This window comes from Entelurus aequoreus, linkage group LG14 (assembly GCF_033978785.1).
Source record: "Entelurus aequoreus isolate RoL-2023_Sb linkage group LG14, RoL_Eaeq_v1.1, whole genome shotgun sequence".
NCBI classification, from domain to species: Eukaryota; Metazoa; Chordata; class Actinopteri; order Syngnathiformes; family Syngnathidae; genus Entelurus; species Entelurus aequoreus.
This window is the reverse complement of record NC_084744.1, coordinates 36,729,237-36,750,979: the sequence shown is the minus strand read 5'-3', so window position 1 is coordinate 36,750,979 and position 21,743 is coordinate 36,729,237. Positions and strand designations below refer to the sequence as shown.

The window sequence follows — 21,743 nt, the reverse complement described above, 5'->3', positions numbered from 1 at the left end:
AGGCAGGAGACGCACCCAGTACGCATGCGCGTCCCAGTTATCTGACGACTCCCGTGTGCGTTGGTGAGTGTGGATTCCATCGAGTGGGCCAAGGCTGCAGACACGGCTCGACCACAACACCAGCCACAGTAGCAGCAGCAGCAACACCAACACCCACTGTGGACTTTTCCCCGCTGGACCGCGCTCGTCTTTAAAAGAGGACCGTCTCGCAAGGAGGACACATTTGTCCCGGCATGTAGCTGGCGGCAGCGTGGGCGACACGAGAGTGGGGGGGAGGGGGGGGGGGGATGCCGTGAAAATCACTTCAGCCCACTGAGGAACATCGCGGACACGGCGGTGGTGGTGGTGGTGGTGGATGAAGACGATGACGACGATGGACACGAGCGAGGAGATCCACGCAAGGTAGCGTCCGAGAAGACAGCTGAGCGGTTTTAGTGGAGGATGGATCTCAGCCGGCTCCGGAACATCATCAGCAGATATGTAAGCGACCCCCATCTCTCACACACACACACACACACACACACACACACACACACTACATCAAAGCATTAAAGTGATAAAGGCCTGCATGCTGTCCCTGCATGTTTCATTAAATATATCCACCTATTGACTTGAACGTCCCACTACCACGCACACACACACACACACACGCACACACACACACAACTATGGCTGCTGAATGTGTGCAATTGGAAATGAAACTTGGCTGGCCCACTTTTAAGTTGCTTATTGGGAGCAACAACTTGCATGCAAAGCAAAGCACGCCCACTGGACACTTCATTAGGTACACCATCTATTGAGAAATCCAACACTTAAAAGGACACAATGATGATTGATTGAAACTTTTATTAGTAGATTGCACAGTGCAGTACATATTTCGTACAATTGACCACTAAATGGTAACACCCGAATAAGTTTTTCAACTAGTTTAAGTCGGGTCCACAATTGATTCATGATACAGATATATACAATCATCATAATACAGTCATCACACAAGATAATCATCAGAGTATATACATTGAATTATTTACAATCCGGGGTGTGGAGGGGGGTTAGGTTTGGTTGATATCAACACTTCAGTCATCAACAATTGCATCATCAGAGAAATGGACATTGGAACAGTGTAGGACTGACTTGGTAGGATATGTACAGCAAGTAGTGGACACAGAGAGAGAGATCTGAAAGCATAAGAATAAGTATCTACATTTGATTATTCACAATCCGGGGAGGCAGGATGTGGAGGGAGGGTGTTAGTTTAGGGTTGTAGTTGCCTGGAGGTGTTCTTTTAGTGTGGTTTTGAAGGAGGATAGAGATGCCCTTTCTTTTACACCTGTTGGGAGTGCATTCCATATTGATGTGGCATAGAAAGAGAATGAGTTAAGACCTTTGTTAGATCGGAATCTGGGTTTAAAGGCCTACTGAAATGCGATTTTCTTATTTAAACGGGGATGGCAGGTCCATTCTATGTGTCATACTTGATCATTTCGCGATATTGCCATATTTTTGCTAAAAGGATTTAGTAGAGAACTTTGACGATAAAGTACGCAACTTTTGGTCGCTGATAAAAAAGCCTTGCCTGTACCGGAAGTAGCAGACGGTATGCGCGTGACGTCACAGGTTGTGGAGCTCCTCACATCTGCACATTGTTTACAATCATGGCCACCAGCAGCGAGAGCGATTCGGACCGAGAAAGCGACGATTTCCCCATTAATTTGAGCTAGGATGAAAGATTTGTGGATGAGGAAAGTGAGAGTGAAGGACTAGAGGGCAGTGGAAGCGATTCAGATAGGGAAGATGCTGTGAGAGGCGGGTGGGACCTGATATTCAGCTGGGAATGACTAAAACAGTAAATAAACACAAGACATATATATATACTCTATTAGCCACAACACAACCAGGCTTATATTTAATATTCCACAAATTAATCCCGCATAACAAACACCTCCCCCCTCCCGTCCATATAACCCACCAATACAACTCAAACAGCTGCACAACACACTCAATCCCACAGCCCAAAGTACCGTTCACCTCCCCAAAGTTCATACAGCACATATATTTCCCAAAAGTCCCCAAAGTTACGTACGTGACATGCACATAGCGGCACGCACGTACGGGCAAGCGATCAAATGTTTGGAAGCCGCAGCTGCGTACTGCGTTACACATACAAATTAAACAAAATGCTAATGGCAACATTCTGGTTGCATACTCACGGTACCTCGTCTGCGTATCCAACTCAAAGTCCTCCTGGTAAGAGTCTCTGTTGTCCCAGTTCCCCACAGGCCAATGGTAAAGCTTGACTATCATCTTTCGGGAATGTAAACAATGAAACACCGGCTATGTGTTTGTGTTGCTGCAGCCGGCCGAAATACACCGCTTCCCACCTACAGCTTTCTTCTTTGCTGTCTCCATTGTTCATTGAACAAATTGCAAAAGATTCACCAACACAGATATCCAACATACTGTGGAATTTTGCGATGAAAACAGACGACTTAATAGCTGGCCACAATGCTGTCCCAAAATGTCCTCTACAATCCGTGACGTCACACGCAGGCGTCATCATACCGAGACGTTTTCAGCTGGATATTTCGCGCAAAATTTAAAATTGCACTTTAGTAATCTAACCCGGCCGTATTGGCATGTGTTGCAATGTTAAGATTTCATCATTGATATATAAACTATCAGACTGCGTGGTCGGTAGTAGTGGGTTCCAGTAGGCCTTTAACGTGGTTAGTGGAGCTCCCCCTGGTGTTGTGGTTATGGCGGTCATTTACGTTAAGGAAGTAGTTTGACATGTTCTTCGGTATCAGGGAGGTGTAGCAGATTTTATAGACTAGGCTCAGTGCAAGTTGTTTTACTCTGTCCTCCACCCTGAGCCAGCCCACTTTGGAGAAGTGGGTAGGAGTGAGGTGTGATCTGGGGTGGAGGTCTAGAAGTAATCTGACTCGCTTGTTCTGGGATGTTTGGAGTCTAGGTTTGAGGGTTTTGGAGGTGCAAGGGTACCAGGAGGTGCATGCGTAATCGAAAAAGGATTGAATGAGAGTTCCTGCTAGAATCTTCATGGTGATGATAATATTCATATACAACATATAAGTGTGTGGTTCTGACAGCATTGGACTGTTTTTTTTGTTCTTGCTGTTGATTGTTGCTGATTCGGAGTTCGACCAAAGTTTTAGGGGAATATCTGCTTCTAAAGTGGCACAGAACATTGTTTTTTTCTAATAAATGCACATCACTGACATTGAAATTGCCCTTTTAACATTTGTGCACTAATTTTAAAAAGTGTGGCGGCTGTGCAGAATCTATAGTTACACTTATTCAACTACTAATCAAAAATAAGTCTGAATGTTTTATAGTTTTTACAGCAGTGAACTTTTTCTTTTACACTTGTGTTACAGCTCAGTGGCCTAGTGGGTAGAGTGTCCGCCCTGAGATCAGTAGATCGCGAGTTCAAACCCCGGCCGAGTCATACCAAAGACTATAAAAATGGGACCCATTACATCCCTGCTTGGCACTCAGCATCAAGGGTTGGAATTGGGGGTTAAATCCCGAAAAATGATTCCCGGGCGCAGCCACCGCTGCTGCTCACTGCTCCCCTCACCTCCCAGGGGGTGACCAAGGGGATGGGTCAAATGCAGAGGACAACTTTCACCACACCTAGTGTGTGTGTGACAATCATTGGTACTTTAACTTAACTTAACACTTGTGTAAGCCACATACTGTTTGTACTTCTTGGGTCAGTCTACTGTTAAGAGTCTCTATTTATTTTTTAATTTTTGCTAACAGCAACGATTAACTTCTCTTTACACTTAAAGTTGAACTGCACTTTTTTGAAATTTTGCCTCTCATTCACAATCTTTATGCGTGACAAGAACACTTTTTTTTTTTTTTTTAACACATTCTAACTCTTAAATAAAAGTCTGCAGACAGTGGAGCAAATTGGAGCCATTGCGTCTATCGCGTTTATTCCGACTTTAAAACCCAATAAAACCAACAATACTCAATTTACATGCCGTCACCTGGATATTAACCAAGTATTAGCAATATCGTTATTACAAGCGCGAACGCTAGGGACCTACATTTAGCGGCGCATTGACCAGAGAGAGGGAACTTCCTTATGCTGCTGCTTTGACATCATCAGCTGGTGAGCTGCTGCATTGCCTCTGAGCTCATGAAAGTTATTTCTAGATTATAAGTAATTAAAGTTAAAGTACCTATGATAGTCACACACACACACACACACTAGGTGTGGTGAAATTACCCTCTGCATTTGACCCATCCCCATGTTCACCCCCTGGGAGGTGAGAGGAGCAGTGAGCAGCAGTGGTGGCCTACCTTTTACCTTGTTCGTAAAATGATGTGGACATAAACTGAGAAATGGGTAATTTATGACTGCCAATTTAGACCTGGAGATGACGAGAAAGACACGAAAAGACGCTGGTTTGCACCCACCCTTTTTTTAACCCTTCGCTAGCATTAAAAGTCATTCTTCATTTAAACGGGAATAAATCCAGTTTTTTTTGTCTAGATTGCCAATATACCTGTGGCGGTGGGTGCGGTTTTAAGGGCGTGGTCAATATGACGCCATAACATTATTTGATATGATGCCTATATTTTCTTTAAAAAAGGCAAAAAAGTATATACACTTTCTGTTATTATTAATTATAGTATTAACATGTATTTTTTCTTTCACAATATCGTTTTGCTCTATTTTTCAACTGTTGCTGCTTATTGCACAAAAAAAACATTTTTCCAATCTTTTTAGTTACTCTTTATTTAAAACGACTGGCAACAAATGTAGCATCTATTCCTAGTGTTATTGTAGACTCGTGTTTAGAGATTATTTACTTCTATTGCTTCATGTCTGCGACGAAAAGCGAGCCTGGCGCCACTCTTGCTTCACGCTGCTGCGAGCCAATCTCTGCTTAAAAGCCGTCAGTGTCATCTTAAATTTTGAATCTCGGATATATTAAAGTACGTCCACATCGCGGACATGCTGCCTCCAATCCAGACAACACCATGCATACGGCTTATGTCATCACAACATCCGGTTTCGGCAGCACTGTTCCGGTGCTTGGACAAATTATCGGTGCATCACTATAGGCCTGGGCCGATAACACATTTTGCTTGACAATATATTTACCAACAATTTATTGCCGATAAACGATATTGTTGCCATGATTTTTATGAGACCAAATTAACCATTAATTTAATGATAATACATAATAATAATGCATGTATATCCTTTCAAATGCAATACACTTGTATTTCTTGTGTATTTTAACATTGCAATTTAAATCAAAACGTTTAAATCTCCAAGATTAAAACAAACAAAGAATAACAATACAATATACTTTGTTAGCAAAATTTTGCACTTACATTAAAACAAAACAAAAATTAATTGAATGGGATGGGGGGCTCAAATATACACAACCATGACTATGCCACATCAATATGGAATGCACTCCCAACAGGTGTAAAAGAGTGCATCTCTACCCTCCTTCAAAACCGCACTAAAAGACCACCTCCAGGCAACTACAACCCTAGCCTAACCCTCTCACCCCACCACATCCCACCTCCCCGGATTGTAAATAATCAAATGTAAATAATCAAATGTATATACTTGTTCTTATACTTTCTGAGCTCACTATGTTCACTGATCGCTGTACATATCCTACCAAGTCAGACCTACACTGTTTCAATGTCCATTTCTCTGATGATATAATTGTCGATGACTGAAGTGCTGATATCAACCAAACCTAACCCCTCCCCAAGCCCCTCCACATCTCACCCCCCGGATTGTAAATAATGTAAATAATTCAATGTATATACTCTGATGATTAACTTGTGTGATGACTGTATTATGCCGATAGTATATATTTGTACCATGAATTGATTAACGTGGACCCCGACTTAAACAAGTTGAAAAACTTATTCGGGTGTTACCATTTAGTGGTCAATTGTACGGAATATGTACTGAACTGTGCAATCTACTAATAAATGTTTCAATCAATCAATCAATAAAATAGCTAAATAAAGTATTGACAAACAAAGTTGCACTTCAATATTGAACATGTAGGCAGAGGTTGAGTAACTGACAATCAAGTTAGGACCTTCTTAAACAAAAGTGCAAAGTAACTATATACAGTATACACTACAGTTTAAACAGACAGTTAAAGTCCCAACGATAGTCACACACACACACGAAAATGTGTGAATGTGGTGAAATTATCCTCTGCATTTGACCCATCCCCATGTTCACCCCCTGGGAGGTGAGGAGAGCAGTGAGCATTATGTCTCTGTCAAAAACGAGAAAACGTAACCCTTTTGAATACTTTTTACCTCCGTTTCTGAACATGACAAAGGAGGTATTTGATACCGAGAAGAGTTCACATGTTTTGTTTTTTGTTCAATCCCAGAAAGACTGTGATTTAAAGTTGAATCCTGGCTTTGTAGATACACTGAGACGAAGTCTTAAGCTCATTGTGTTTTTGAAACTGCACCAATTTCCTCAGACTTTTAACAAACTTGAAGTGTTTTGTCCAGAGGATTATTTTTGATTTGTACCTTTTCAGAATGTGCTTGTTTTCAGAAAACAACCTGGAGTTGTCTTTATTTTTAAGTTATCATGCCATGATTTTACCATTCCCGCCCACTTGGGAATGGATTTTCCTCCATGTGGCCCCTGAGCTAAAATGAGTTTGGCACCCCTGGTTTAGGGCCTTATTGATGAGTTCTACAGGGAGGGTGCTCCTATAAGTGGCAATGTGGGGCGCAGTGAGCAGCACATGGCGTCTGACTCTCCTTAATAGTGTCTTTGCATGGTTTGCGACCTTTTGAACATGACCTTAAAGTGTCTCAGGTGCTTCTGGTAGATAATTATGTTTGTGTGGGTGCGTAGGGTGCACTTATTTATCATCTTGACTTTTCTCAGCCTGTACAAGTTTGCCTTGTGCCAGATGCTGCAGCAGAGCTCCTAATGAAGGGCTATCAGAACCACACAAGCAGAGAAAGAGAGCGCGAGAAAGAGAGGTTGCGTCATTGAAACCTCTCACCTCATCTGTCACCTCGTTTTTTGCATCCCGGCTGCAACATTACAGAGTCGACAGCGTATGAATCATTAATTCAATTATCCAGATATTGACTTGAGTAGGGACGTAAGGGGGATGATATATGTTTACTTGGCCCTCAAACGTCCCATTAACCCTGCATTATTTCCAGCAGCCGCTCCTTTAACGAGGCTGAAGGCAGGCATCTTGCGCTCTCTTCATGCTAATTAACATGTCGCTATGCGCGGCTTTTTTTTGTACAAGTTGGGCACCTAATGCAAACATTGCAGTCGGAAAGGATCAGTAAATTGCTTTTCGAGTCGTAAATAAGGGTAAGATGTTATGTTTGTTCATCATTTGTTTGTTCTGCTGACATTTTTGTGTTTGTACCGTTATTGTAGTTAAGGGTTTTACGATTGTTAAGGGGTTTGTTATGGGTTTGAAGATTGCCATAGTATATTTACTATGACGTTAAGTAGAGGGCCACAAAATATGGGCCTGCCGACCACGAGTTTGAGACCACTGCTCATTGTGCAATACTTCATATCATCATTGTGTGTTTAATTTTGATTTACAGCGATTAACTTCATGTTTTACTGTGTTTTACCGAAGCCTGGGCGATATGGCCTAATAATAAAATCTCCAATTTTTTTCACAAAACATCTATTTTTTACGATTACGAAGAACCCATTGACTAGAAATGACATTTTTCATTTATTTGATTAAAAACTAGTAGTTTGAAATGACCTTGCATCTTACTCTTAGCAAATTCTAATTTGAATAATGTTCTTTTTACCAGATATTAACTTGTACTTTTTTATGGAATAATTTTCAAAACACAAAATTAAGAGCATCCTCTAGAAGTAATACTTTTGAATAAAATACTTATTTTAACAAAAATGTAGCATTGCACATTGCGTGCAAATAAATAATAATCTCCAACATCACAATACGAAGGTCCTGAGCAGTCCGGAGTTCAATCCCGGGCTCGGGATCTTTCTGCGTGGAGTTTGCATGTTCTCCCCGTGACTGCGTGGGTTCCCTCCGGGTACTCCGGCTTCCTCCCACCTACAAAAGACATGCACCTGACTTCCGGTTTGGGCAAGATGGAGTAGACACGTGTTGAGTCTCCCTCCCACAACTTTTTACATTGCCACTCTTTTAAAACTCCATAAACAAAGCCAGCGAGCGGGTGAATATATTACTCCGGAGTTGCAACCGGCAAGAAATGCCAACTCACTCGACGAAGCGGAACGTCAGAGATACCGGGGCCGGACTTAGCTCTTCCGACGGAGGTGCCGGCGAAGTCACCATGTCGGCTATAGCTAGTCTTCTGGAAGAACACCGCCAGGCCCTCTCCACGGACTTCAGGACAGTAATTTCTACACTCGAGACAAAGATTGATAAGGTACACACCAAGGTCTCTGAACACTCAGAAAATTACCTCACTCGAAGAAAATGCTACTTTGCAAGACGAACGCCTGCTAGCACTGGAAGCAACATGTGCTAAGCTAACGGACATCGAGACTAAGCTACGTGCTAAAGTTAGCGACCTCGAATCCCGGAGTCGGCGAAACAACATCCGAGTGGTCGGCATACCAGAGTCCGTGGAGGGGCCACGTCCAACTACCTTTTTTGCGGAACTACTGAAGGAGATTTTTGACGAAGGATTTCTTTGAATCACCGCCGGAGTGCGACCGGGCTCATCGAACACTCGCTAGCAAGCCGAAGCCAGACGAGAGACCGAGGCCCGTTCTGATACGGCTACACAAGTACCAGATGAAGGAGAGAATTATCCGCGAGGCCAGGGCCAGGAAAGGCAAGCTACTATACCGAGGGTACCCTGTCGCCATCTTCGAGGACTATGCACCTGAAGTGGTGGAACAACGCCAAAAATACCGCAATGTGATGCCGAAGCTCTACCAAATGGGCCTACGACCAGCAGTACTGTTCCCGGCCAGACTTGTCATAGTAACGAAGGATGATGGTAAGAAGAGACTCGGATCGGTTACAGAGGCTGAGGACTTCTTGACATCAATCCGCACGCAAGATACCTGATGGGCTTGGACGGCTATTTACCACTACAATACGGCTGGACATGACAACAATTTGCACCTGGACTGTGCAGCTCCTGGAATAAAAACTGTAAGTTCCAACTTTTTCAGAGGCCTGACTTATGACAACTTTACATTCACTGTGGACATTGTGGGCCTTTGTTTGTTTTGCTGTTCTAAGCATTGACCACCATTTTAGACGTGTGTTCATTATAGGAAGCAATGTTTGAGTGTTGCAATTTACACACTGGCTAACGGTGGTCACATAATTTCCAACATGGATGGTCGTAACTATTTTTGGTCTGTTTGTTTGTTCCGCTTCGTACCGGGCGTTCTTTCTTCTTTTTCCTGAGGGGCCAAGCTATTTGTAACACATTTTGATTATGCATCCTAATTTGTTTTAATCTGAACTAGTTACTCGTATGCACATTATGAGGCACTCCTTGGTCCAAAAAACATCACTAAAGCTACTGGTGCAGTGCACTGTACATTTTTGGTATGTGCCTTGTTTGTTTATTTCGGTTTAATATTTCCTATATTACTATACACTCAGGTTGGGATGCGTCTCATGATAGTAGGCTCACTTTAAATTCTTATTTCGCTTTATGGAGTTCATTACTGCTACTGTAAGGGAGGAGACTCCGGAAGTTAACATTAGTCAAGTTAGGCTAAGTAAGAGCGAGAGAGCTCAGATAAGGTTCTTATTTAGGGTGGGTAGTAAGGGTAATTGCATTCTAATCTGTTGGGGTTTGTTGAAATGTGTCTTTCTGTCATTACTAGTTTGGTGTTTTGTACTACTTTGTTATTTTTATTTTTTTTGCTGCTATGTCTTCCCTCTCTCCCTCCCGTCCCTCCCCGTGGGGTCTAAGGCGTGTCACACAGATTTACTGTTGGGGTCTAATAGATGGCGGATGCTGGTAGAATGACGAGTGGCGGAGTGCGTATCATCTCTTGGAACACCAAGGGCATGAACAACGCTGTCAAAATTGGTAAAGTCTTAACTCGACTGCAGCATCTTAAAGGGGACATTATGTTTCTGCAAGAAACACACCTGAAGACATCAGAAATTCTCCGTATTAAGAGGTCTTGGATGAGCCACTTATTCCATTCCAAATTTTCTGCTAGGGCTAGAGGTTCGGCCATAATTATCCATAAGCGTGTTATGTTTGAGCCAGCAGACGTTATAGAAGATAATGAAGGTCGCTATGTTGTGGTTTCGGGCACGTTACAGAACACACCCGTAATTTTAGTCTCTGTGTATGCACCTAACTGGGATGATGACACTTTTTTCACAAGACTTTTTGCTAGGATCCCCAACGTCGATAGCCACCGCATAATCGTAGGCGGGGATTTTAACTTAGTCCAGGATGCGATTCCTGATCGATCCTCCCATACTCGAAATACACTATCCAAAGCAGCTGAGGCTGTGTCATCTTATGCAAACCAAGTAGGACTTTCAGATCCCTGGAGATTCAGGAACCCGCATGGGAAGGCATTTTCATTCTTCTCGCACGTTCACCATTCGTTTTCCCGTATTGATTTATTTTTAATAGATAACAATCTCTTGCATTGTATTAACGCATGCGACTACCACCCGATAGCCATCTCTGACCACGCGCCAATCTCAGTCGACATTAAATTTCCGCAAGGTGTGACCGGCCGCACAATGTGGAGGTTCAGCTCTCACTTGCTCTCGGACATTAAGTTCAAAGATTTTGTTGAAACAGAAATTCGTACCTATATTGAGTTTAATGACACCCCTGAAATTGAAAATAGCATCTTGTGGGAAGCACTTAAGGCTACTGTCCGGGGACAGGTGATCGCTTATATTTCCAGGATGAGGAGGACTGAGAGGGCTAGGCTGACGGAAATTGCTAAAGAACTCCTCAACCTCGACAATGTATACGCTGTTTGTCCATCTCCATCCCTGTATAAAAAACGTATTCTGCTACATTCGGAACATGACCAGCTTATGACGCACATAGTAGAAAGACAACTGCGACAATCCAAACAATGCTTCTATGAACATGGAGACAAGGCTGGCCGACTTTTAGCTCAACGGGCCAGGACTGCTTGCGCATCGCGGTCGATTCCCAAAATTAGACTACCCGATGGTAGTTATACTTCTGATCCAGTTGATATTAATAAGTGTTTTTCTGAATTTTACACTAAATTATACACTTCTGAATGTTCTCCTATCTCCGCGATTTGCCCCAACCCCCTCGATTCATTAACATATCCTTGCATTGATGTAAACATTGCCAGGGAGCTGGGTAGACCCATTTCCTCGTCAGAGATACAGGAGGCAATTCGATCTATGCAAAATGGAAAGTCGCCCGGCCCTGATGGCTTCACAGTTGAATTTTACAAGGCTTACTCATTACTGTTATCGCCCATTTTAGCAAGAATGTTCGATGATTCCTTCAACGCCGGCCGCTTACCAGGGACTCTGTCAGAGGCTTCCATTTCATTACTTCTTAAGAAAGACAGGGATGCTACCTCTTGTGGTAACTACAGACCGATCTCACTTTTGAACGTGGACTGCAAGATTCTGTCGAAAGTTCTCTCTAAACGTCTTCAAACCGTGATGCCCTCAATAATTTCGGCCGATCAGACAGGCTTCATGCTAGGGAGACATTCATTCTTCAATACCAGAAGATTGTTGAACATAGTTCTCACTCCGCCATCTGATACTCCGGAGGTTGTGGTGGCGCTGGATGCAGAGAAGGCGTTTGATAGGGTGGAGTGGGGCTATTTATTTTTTATTATGGAGAAATTTGGTTTTGATCCTAAATTTATTTCTTGGGTTAGAGTCCTGTATGAGACTCCGCTTGCCTCCGTACATACTAACGGCATCCGTTCAGCTTACTTCCCTCTCCAGCGTGGGACCCGGCAGGGATGTCCGCTTTCACCCTTGCTGTTTAATATAGCCATTGAACCGCTTGCTATTTGGCTTAAGAATTCGGAGGAATTTAAGGGTATCACTCGTTTCGGTCGGGTTCATAAGCTCTCCCTATATGCTCTCCCTTCTGTTGTTCGTTTCGGACCCATCGTCCTCGCTTCCCCATATATTATCGATTCTAGATCAGTTCGGTCGTTTGTCAGGGTACAAACTGAATATCCAGAAGAGCGAACTATTTTTTGTCAATAATTTGGCAAGGTCACTCCCGCGCTCACAATTCCCCTTTAGGATCTCGGAGGACGGTTTTAAATATCTGGGCGTGTTTGTCTCGAATTCTCCCACAGAGCTGTTTCGCAAAAACTTTCAAGCACTGTCAGACAAATGTAAATCGGACTTGTCCAGGTGGGCTGCCCTCCCCCTATCCCTGGTTGGCCACATTAACCTCATAAAAATGATTTTACTTCCGAAATTTTTATATCTCTTTCAACACATCCCTATATGTCTCAACAAATCACTTTTTGTTGGCCTTGATCAACAACTTCTTGCTTTCATTTGGCAAAACAGGCCAGCCCGCCTTAGGAAAGCCATTCTACAGCTCCCTAAGACGGAGGGTGGTCTAGCACTTCCAAACTTTAGAAATTATTTTTGGGCCTGCAATATTAATAAACTTCTGTACTGGGTTCGCTGCGACTCCCCAGCCGCCTGTCCACCTTGGGCTCACATAGAGGTAGCATCGTCTAATGGTTCCCTGCACGCGGTGATTTGCTCACAGCTACCCTTACGTTCATTGGGGACCTCCCTAAACCCAGTTGTTAAAAATACTATTAAAATTTAGACTTAATTTAGGAAACATCATGGCCTGCACAAAGCTTCCAGCGGTGCTCCGATTTTGAACAATCCCGCCTTTATCCCTGCCTGCTCTGATTCTGCGTTTCGCACCTGGTCGACTAACGGCCTTAAAATCCTCAACGACCTGTACCACGATGGAGTGTTCTCTTCGTTCGCTTCTCTGTCAACAAGATACAATATACCTAATACACATTTCTTTCGATACCTTCAAATAAGGCATTTTATTAAAAAACAATTTCCTCATTTTCCCAACCGCCCCCCAGAAGCAGAAATTGATCGGTTTCTCTCCTTTGACTCTGACAAACGACGTTTGATATCTGTAATATATAATGAAATCGGCTTTCTGAATCCACTTAACACTTCACCTGCCAGAGAATCCTGGGAGCATGACCTTGGGGCACCTATACCTGACGGGCGGTGGAGAGAAGCTTTGAGGCTGGTGCATTCATCATCTATATGCGCTAGGCATGGCCTAATACAATGTAAGATACTACATAAAGCACATTTCACTAATGCTACACTGGCTAAAATATACCCCAACCATAGCGACGCTTGTAACCGCTGTAGACAATCCCCAGCTGACCATTTGCATATGTTCTGGACGTGCCCAAAACTCTCAAGTTTTTGGTCGGCTATTTTTGACACTGTCGGGCAGGCCCTTGATAGAACAATAACACCCAGCCCGCTGACTGCCCTTTTTGGCGTTCCGCAGGTGGACGGTTTACCTGCAACCGCTCGTCATGTCATTGCGTTAACGACTCTGCTGGCTAGGCGTACAATTCTTTTTAAATGGAAGCTTGCGTCTCCGCCGAGCCATAACAGTTGGATACAAGATGTCTTGCGGTGTCTGCAATTAGAGAAGCTTCGGTTCTCGCAGAAAGGATCTGTGGCATCTTTCCATAAAACTTGGGGCCCCCTCCTGGACCTTATTAGGGACAAGCTTGACATCACCCCAAGCGATTCGAGTAACACAACTTAGACAGAACTGACCGCTGAAGACCCCCCACCCCCACCCTCATTCCTTGTGTTTATTTACTTTTACGTTATATTTTATTGTATATCTTATGTATTATTTATTTATTTATTTTACCTTATTTACTCTTTATTTACCTCAATATAGTTTGTTAGATTGAAGCTAAGTTTGCATATATTCATGTGGCGACAATTACCTTGGGAATTAAGTGGGTGGGTATTGTAAGGGATGGGGTTTGTTATGTTACATATTGAAAAATGTGCAGATACTCCAACTTGCTGTTGCCATGATCCATCATGCTGTATTGTCTGCAAAATTCAATAAAAATATTTGGAAAAAAAAAAAAAGACATGCACCTGGGGATTGGTTGATTGGCAACACTAAACTGGCCCTAGTGTGTGAATGTGAGTGTGAATGTTGTCTGTCTATCTGTGTTGGCGCTGCGATGAGGTGGCGACTTGTCCAGGGTGTACCCCGCCTTCCGCCCGAATGCAGCTGAGATAGGCTCCAGCACCCCCTGCGACCCCAAAAGGGACAAGCGGTAGAAAATGGATGGATGGATGGATCGAGATTATTCATGTGAAAATCTAAAACATCTGTCTTGAATAAGATACTTCTCGTCAATAAAATTTTTGTATTATTCATTGTATGCAAAAAGTAAAACATTGAAAAGACTATAATAGTTTTAGTAAGTGTAGGGGTGTGTGAGTGTGTGTGTGTGTGTGTGTGTGTGTGTGTGTGTGTGTGTAAATTTTTGTATTATTCATTGTATGCAAAAAGTAAAACATTGAAAAGACTATAATAGTTTTAGTAAGTGTAGGGGTGTGTGTGTGTGTGTGTGTGTGTATATATGTATATATATATATATATATATATATATATATATATATATATATATATATATATATATATATATATATATATATATATATATATATATATATATATATATATAAGGATTGAAACGGTATTGTAGATATTGTGATTTCAAAGTCTTCACAATAATGCCATGATGGTATCAAACAAAAACTTGGTGTGTAGTTTTTTTCTCGCGCTTTTGTGCTGGCCGGGTCAGAAAATACACTAACTCTCCCAGAATCCTTTGCGCAGCGCGGAGCCAACAAGGTGGGGGCGTAGAACTGGATATCTAACTTTTTTTTGTTTTTAGGCTATTAAATGTCCCACTAATAACACATTTTATAAGACCACATTGAACACATAATAAGTAACTGACCTTTGTCAGATGCTCTTAATTAGTAATTGTGAGCATCTAAAAAAGGTTATTATTCAGTTACTTTGTAATTATTAATAATATTGTTAATAAATACTCAGTAATGATTAATTACTGAGTAAAACTTGAATGTGTCATAATACAGAAGAGTTATCTGACTGTTTTTGTGGCTGTGAACGCAATCACTGGCTGAGCCAAGTGTGAGGGTCTTTCAATAATCAATACCACATTTGTTTGTTTTGGTGTGATCACAGCAGAAAGTGACCAGTGTTGTTAGATAGTATTTTTTTGCTGATGCTGTTTGGGCGTAGTTACGGCCGACAGTAATCAGTTTCGCTCAATAAAATGATTGTTGTTGTCTTTAAACTTCTCAGCTGATGTTGTCATTGTTTTTATCTGTTGTGACCACTTGTTGAAAATGGTACAGAATAATTTATGTTTATTTTCTGTAGAGTTTAAGTTGGATTTGGATTTTCCCTTCGGGGAGGTTAAGGGAGCAGTGCGCAATTGCTTAGGCATGCACCTTAGAGGGAACATTGGTGTGGATCAAACCATTTTTTCAGAAAGGGCCAAGGGGGTTATTGAAATGATTACATTTATAAAATTGTATGACAGTGGTGTCAAATGTACGGCCCGAGGGCCGGATCAGGCCCGCAAACAGGTTTTATCCAGCCTGCGGAATGAGTTTGCTAAGTATAAAAATGTACCTCAAATTTTTGAATGAAAGAAACAGCTGTTCTAAATGTGTCCACTGGATGTCGCAATAGCAATTCTTTGTATCTTTGTAGATGATGCTACATATGTACAAAATAAACCACATGATGTTAGTACACCAGTCGAGGAAAATGATCAAACTACATAAATAACATCCTGTAATTTGATTTTGATATAATTTTTTTATCTTTATATATTGAAAATGAACACCAATGAGTTTACTGATGAACATTACCACATCATTTATTCAGAAAATATAAATAACGACAAATAAAGTACATATACTATTAACCGCAACAGGTAATTGTAAAAAAAAAAACAACAACAACATTATGATTTGTACAATTTCAGAATGTGATTGTTTTTTTTTAAACAGAGAAAACTAACTGAAGTTGTCTTTATTTTTAAGTTATCGTGCCGCGATTTTACAAGTCCGGCCCACTTGGGAGTAGATTTTTCTCCATGTGGCCCCCGATCTAAAATGAGTTTGAGACCCCTGTTGTATGACTTGTCTTTGTTTTAATTCAGATTAATTCATATGAATATTATTATTGTCCGGCCGCAAACGGCGCCCAGTGAAGGATGGTGCAGCAATATTGTTTTCTCGGTGGAAATTGGGAGAAATTTGTGAGAATGGTGACCAAGGGGTATTGACATTCGGGTTGGCAAGTAAGGTTAACATTAGCCATGTTTTGAATCTCCGCTAAGGGAGTAAGGGGGCGAGTGAGGGCTGCAAACAAAAAACTCAAATGTATTGATTAAATCTGTATATCGTCTTGGCCTCGTTTGACCTCATGGCCTTTAATGAACAAGTACTGTCACAACACAGCAGCAACAGAACCAATTAGAGATGTCCGATAATATCGACCTGCCGATATTATAATATAATATATATAATGTAATATCGGAAATTATCGGTATCGTTTTTTTAATTATCGTATCGTTTTTTTTATTTTAATTTTTTTTATTAAATAAACATAAAAAACACAGGATACACTTACAATTAGTGCACCAACCCAAAAAATCTCCCTCCCCCATTTACACTCATTCACACAAAAGGGTTGTTTCTTTCTGTTATTAATATTCTGGTTCTTACATTATATATCAATATATATCAATACAGTCTGCAAGGGATACAGTCCGTAAGCACACATGATTGTGCATGCTGCTGGTCCACTAATAGTACTAACCTTTAACAGTTAATTTTACTCATTTTCATTAATTACTAGTTTTTATGTAACTGTTTTTATATTGTTTTACTTTCTTTTTTATTCAAGAAAATGTTTTGAGTTTATTTATCTTATTTTATTTTATTTTATTTTTTAAAAAGGACCTTATCTTCACCATACCTGGTTGTCCAAATTAGGCATAATAATGTGTTAATTCCACGACTGTATATATCGGTATCAGTTGATATGGGTATCGGTTGATATCGGTAATTAAGAGTTGGACAATATAGGATATCGGCAAAAAGCCATTATCGGACATCCCTAGAACCAATGTTGCAATAGCGGTAAGAAGCAAATAGCATTTAACACTGATGAGTTTATTGTGAACAACAGTGTTGCAAGTGTAACATGCATGCATTTTAAATCGCATGGAGAGCTAAATAGAGTTGCTGGATGCCCACAGGAAGTTGTCTGCAGCCTGACTTTGTTGTACCACCAATTGATTGCCATGCATGGTGTGTGCGTGTGTGTGCTCCACCCAGGCTCTGATGTGAGTCGATGTTATGGCTAATGAGATTTATCAGTAAAATGACCTCCTGTGCATGCTTTAGCGTGTCAGTGCACGTGTTATAATTTGTCTCGGCCTGCTCCTGCTGCGTGCCCTTTCATCATGTGGTAATAATAGTGGTGGCGTGATGTCTCAGTAAGGGGCGCTGCTGCGTGTGAGGGTCATGATCTTGGATGAGAAGCACGCCTGTATGCAGTATGTATGTGTGTATATACATACAGTATATGTGGTGTTGGAAGAGGACACAGTTATGAGAGCTTTCATGTGTTGCTGCTATCACATCTTCATCACCCTCTCAATAATATCGCCTTACAGCATAAAGCATTCCCGTCTTTTGATGAAAGGCGTCTCATAGAACCACTACCTGAGGATATGTATAACATAAACACAAGACGCCATGTTCCAAACACATACTACAGAAAAGTAGAGGTCAGAATCTTTGGGCACGTCACGATTCGATCTGATCCTCGCAATGTATTAGTTGGTATAATAATGATGTCTTCTAAGACAAATGATCAGTTGAATGCCATGAGAATAACAATAATCTGATGAATGAGAACACTCATAGGCACATTCATCTTCAAATATAAAAAACACATTCTATAAAAGTGACATGATTTTAGTATTTTCACATTTATAAAACAACATTTATCACCAAATATCTTAAAGTAAAAAGGTAAACACTTGTCACATGTCATATATATATTTATTTTCAACAAGTCGTCATAGATGTCTACTGGTTCTGGCCAACGGCCTGACTGGGGGGGCGAGACTTCTGGGACAAGAATGGGAAGTGACGTGTGTTTTGGAGGTGAAAGGTTGTTTTGAATCTTGTGGGTAATTAATTGGCGGGCAGCCGTGACTCTCACGTTGTTTTGAAGATCAAGTGTCTATTGATTGCTAGTCTCGCACGAAACCCGGTCCATCAATCAATCAATCAATCAAAGTTAATTTATATAGCCCTAAATCACGAGTGTTTTAAAGGGCTGCACAAGCCACAACGACATCCTCGGCTTAGATCCCACATCTGGGCAAGAAAAAACTCAACCCAATGGGATTACAATGAGAAACCTTGGAGACAATGAGAAATAAATAAAACGAATGAGGCAAAGAGGAGTCGATAATAATGATAATAGTAATAATACAGACAAAGTGCAAACTAGATTAAAGCCAATAATAATAATAATAACATAGACAAAGTGCAAACTAGATAAGAACCAATTAGTAAAAACTAAGTGACAAGTGCAGGTATACTTTTCAAAGTGTCAGGTCTGAAATGAAGGTTTTTGAAAACTGGCTCCATAGTGGGAGTGTGGGAAAGTCTTAAAACTCCGTCCAGCATTGTCGTTTCCATGGGGCGAAGAAAGCCGCCAAAGTACCAGAGAATGATGACGTTGCCGCCTCCTCCCCGCTCTGTGGCTGCCCCGACAGGGAGAAGGCATGCTCAACAGCTGTAAAACCACAAAGCTGTAGTTACTACTATTAGCACTATGGCAACAAGATGTCGTCGTCATCTATCAACTAGACATGCAGTACAGACACACACACATTAATAATAATAATCGACACGTCATATCATTTTAAATGCACCCATGTCAAGCTTGGGCCACCAGAAGAACAAGTGCTTGTTTGTTAGGGGTGTGGGAAAAAATCGATTCAAATTCGAATCGCAATTCTCACGTTGTGCGATTCAGAATCGATTCTCTTTTTTTTTTTAATCGATTTTTTTATTTTTTTATTATTATTTTTTCCTTTTTTTTTTAAATTCATTTTTTTTTCTTTTTTTTTAAGTTAATCAATCCAACAAAACAATACACAGCAATACCATAACAATGCAATCCAATTCCAAAACCAAACCCGACCCAGCAACACTCAGAACTGCAATAAACAGAGCAATTGAGCGGAGACACAAAACAAACCAAAAGTAGTGAAACAAAAATGAATATTATTAACAACAGTATCAATATTAGTTACAATTTCAACCTATCAGTGATTAAAAATCCCTCATTGACATTATCATTCGACATTTATAAAAAAAAGAAAAAAAGAACAATAGTGTCACAGTGGCTTACACTTGCATCACATCTCATAAGCTTGACAACACACTGTGTCCAATATTTTCACAAAGATAAAATAAGTCATATTTTTGGTTCATTTAATAGTTAAAACAAATTTACATTATTGCAATCAGTTGATAAAACATTGTCCTTTACAATTATAAAAGCTTTTTACAAAAATCTACTACTCTGCTTGCATGTCAGCAGACTGGGGTAGATCCTGCTGAAATCCTATGTATTGAATGAATAGAGAATTGTTTTGAATCGGGAAAATATCGTTTTTGAATTGAGAATCGCGTTGAATAAAAAAAAAATCGATTTTGAATCGAATCGTGACCCCAAGAATCGATATTGAATCGAATCGTGGGACACCCAAAGATTCGCAGCCCTATTGTTTGTCTTCTTTACTACTGTACATTACTGCTAAAACCATTGTTTACCGTTTTAAACTGTACTATTAATTACTCGTGACGTTTAATACTAAAAAAAAATTTTAAGTGTGGGATGAGAACGAGACGATGTTGGTGAATTGTGTGTGTGGTCTACACTGACAATTATTTCCTTACCTTCTCTTATTGGACAAGATTTACTTTTTAAAATAGTGCACATACAGTATCAAACAATAAAATACTACATGCATTATTCTATATGTGAACAATCTAACATTCTCTTCTTTATTTTCCTATTTGTGTGCACATCCTTCAAACACTTTCTTCTGTAGGCCTTTTTCCAGCAAAAGTTCAGGAACTAAAGGTTCCTGGGTCTTTAGGTTCCTGTAGGAGTGTGTGGTTTGGGTTTCCACTGCATTTCACAGATCAGGGTAGTTTATACAAATCAGGCTGATGACATATGGTTTACTATATTTCTACACTAATACCATGTAAATAGACAATATTAGGTCACAGTTCTCTTACTAAAAAGTAAGTAAACGAAATACAAACCAATAATATCCAAAACAATATGCTTTAAAGGCCTACTGAAAGCCACTACTACCGACCACGCAGTCTGATAGTTTATATATCAATGATGAAATCTTAACATTGCAACACATGCCAATACGGCCGGGTTAACTTATAAAGTGACATTTTAAAATTCCCGGGAAATATCCGGCTGAAACATCGCGGTATGATGACGTATGCGCGTGACGAAGTCCGAGTAACGGAAGTCATGGTATCCCGTAGAATCCTATACAAAAAGCTCTGTTTTCATTTCATAATTCCACAGTATTCTGGACATCTTTTGCAATTTGTTTAATGAACAATGAAGGCTGCAAAGAAGACAGTTGTAGGTGGGATCAGTGTATTAGCAGCGGACTACAGCAACACAACCAGGAGGACTTTGTTGGAGCGCTAACCGCGCTAGCCGCCGACTTCACCTTGACTTCCTACGTCTCCGGGCCGCCAAACGCATCGGGTGAAGTCCTTCGTCCTTCTGCCGATCGCTGGAACGCAGGTGAGCACGGGTGTTGATGAGCAAATGAGGGCTGGCTGGCGTAGGTGGAGAGCTAATGTTTTTAGCATAGCTCTGTGCAGTCCGATTGCTAAGTTAGCTTCAATGGCGTCGTTAGCACAGCATTGTTAACCTTCGCCAGCCTGGAAAGCATTAACCGTGTATTTACATGTCCACGGTTTAATAGTATTGTTGATTTTCTATCTATACTTCCAATCAGGGGTTTATTTCTTTTGTTTCTATATGCAGTTAAAGCAAGATGCTATCACGTTAGCTCGTAGCTAAAGCATTTCGCCGATGTATTGTCGTGGAGATAAAAGGCACTGAATGTCCATTTCGCGTTCTCGACTCTCATTTTCAAGAGGATATAGTATCCGAGGTGGTTTGAAATACAAATCTGTGATCTACAATAGAAAAAGGAGAGTGTGGAATCCAATGAGCCAGCTTGTACCTAAGTTACGGTCAGAGCGAAAAAAGATACGTCCATCGCTGCCTCTCAAGTCATTCACTGTAACGTTCCTCATCAACGAATCTTTCATCCTCGCTCAAATTAATGGGGTAATCATCACTTTCTCGGTCCGAATCTCTCTCGCTCCATTGTAAACAACGGGGAATTGTGAGGAATCCTAGCTCCTGTGATGTCACGCTACTTCCGGTACAGGCAAGGCTTTTTTTTATCAGCGAGCAAAAGTTGCGAACTTTATCGTCGATTTTCTCTACTAAATCCTTTC

At 41.0% G+C, this 21,743-nt stretch overlaps 1 protein-coding gene across 4 annotated transcripts in view; it reads left to right on the top strand.

Annotated features, from left to right (window-relative positions):
• Nucleotides 1-289: 289 nt before the first annotated feature.
• The window catches only part of LOC133664826 (phospholipid-transporting ATPase IH-like), an 88,800-nt gene continuing 67,346 nt past the window's right edge, over nt 290-21,743 (top strand). For all 4 annotated transcript variants that reach the window (XM_062069762.1, XM_062069761.1, XM_062069765.1 and 1 more), the window contains exon 1: nt 290-480. In XM_062069762.1, the coding sequence (XP_061925746.1) occupies nt 442-480 (39 nt within the window). In that variant the 5' untranslated portion in view covers nt 290-441. The remainder of the gene's footprint in view (nt 481-21,743) is intronic.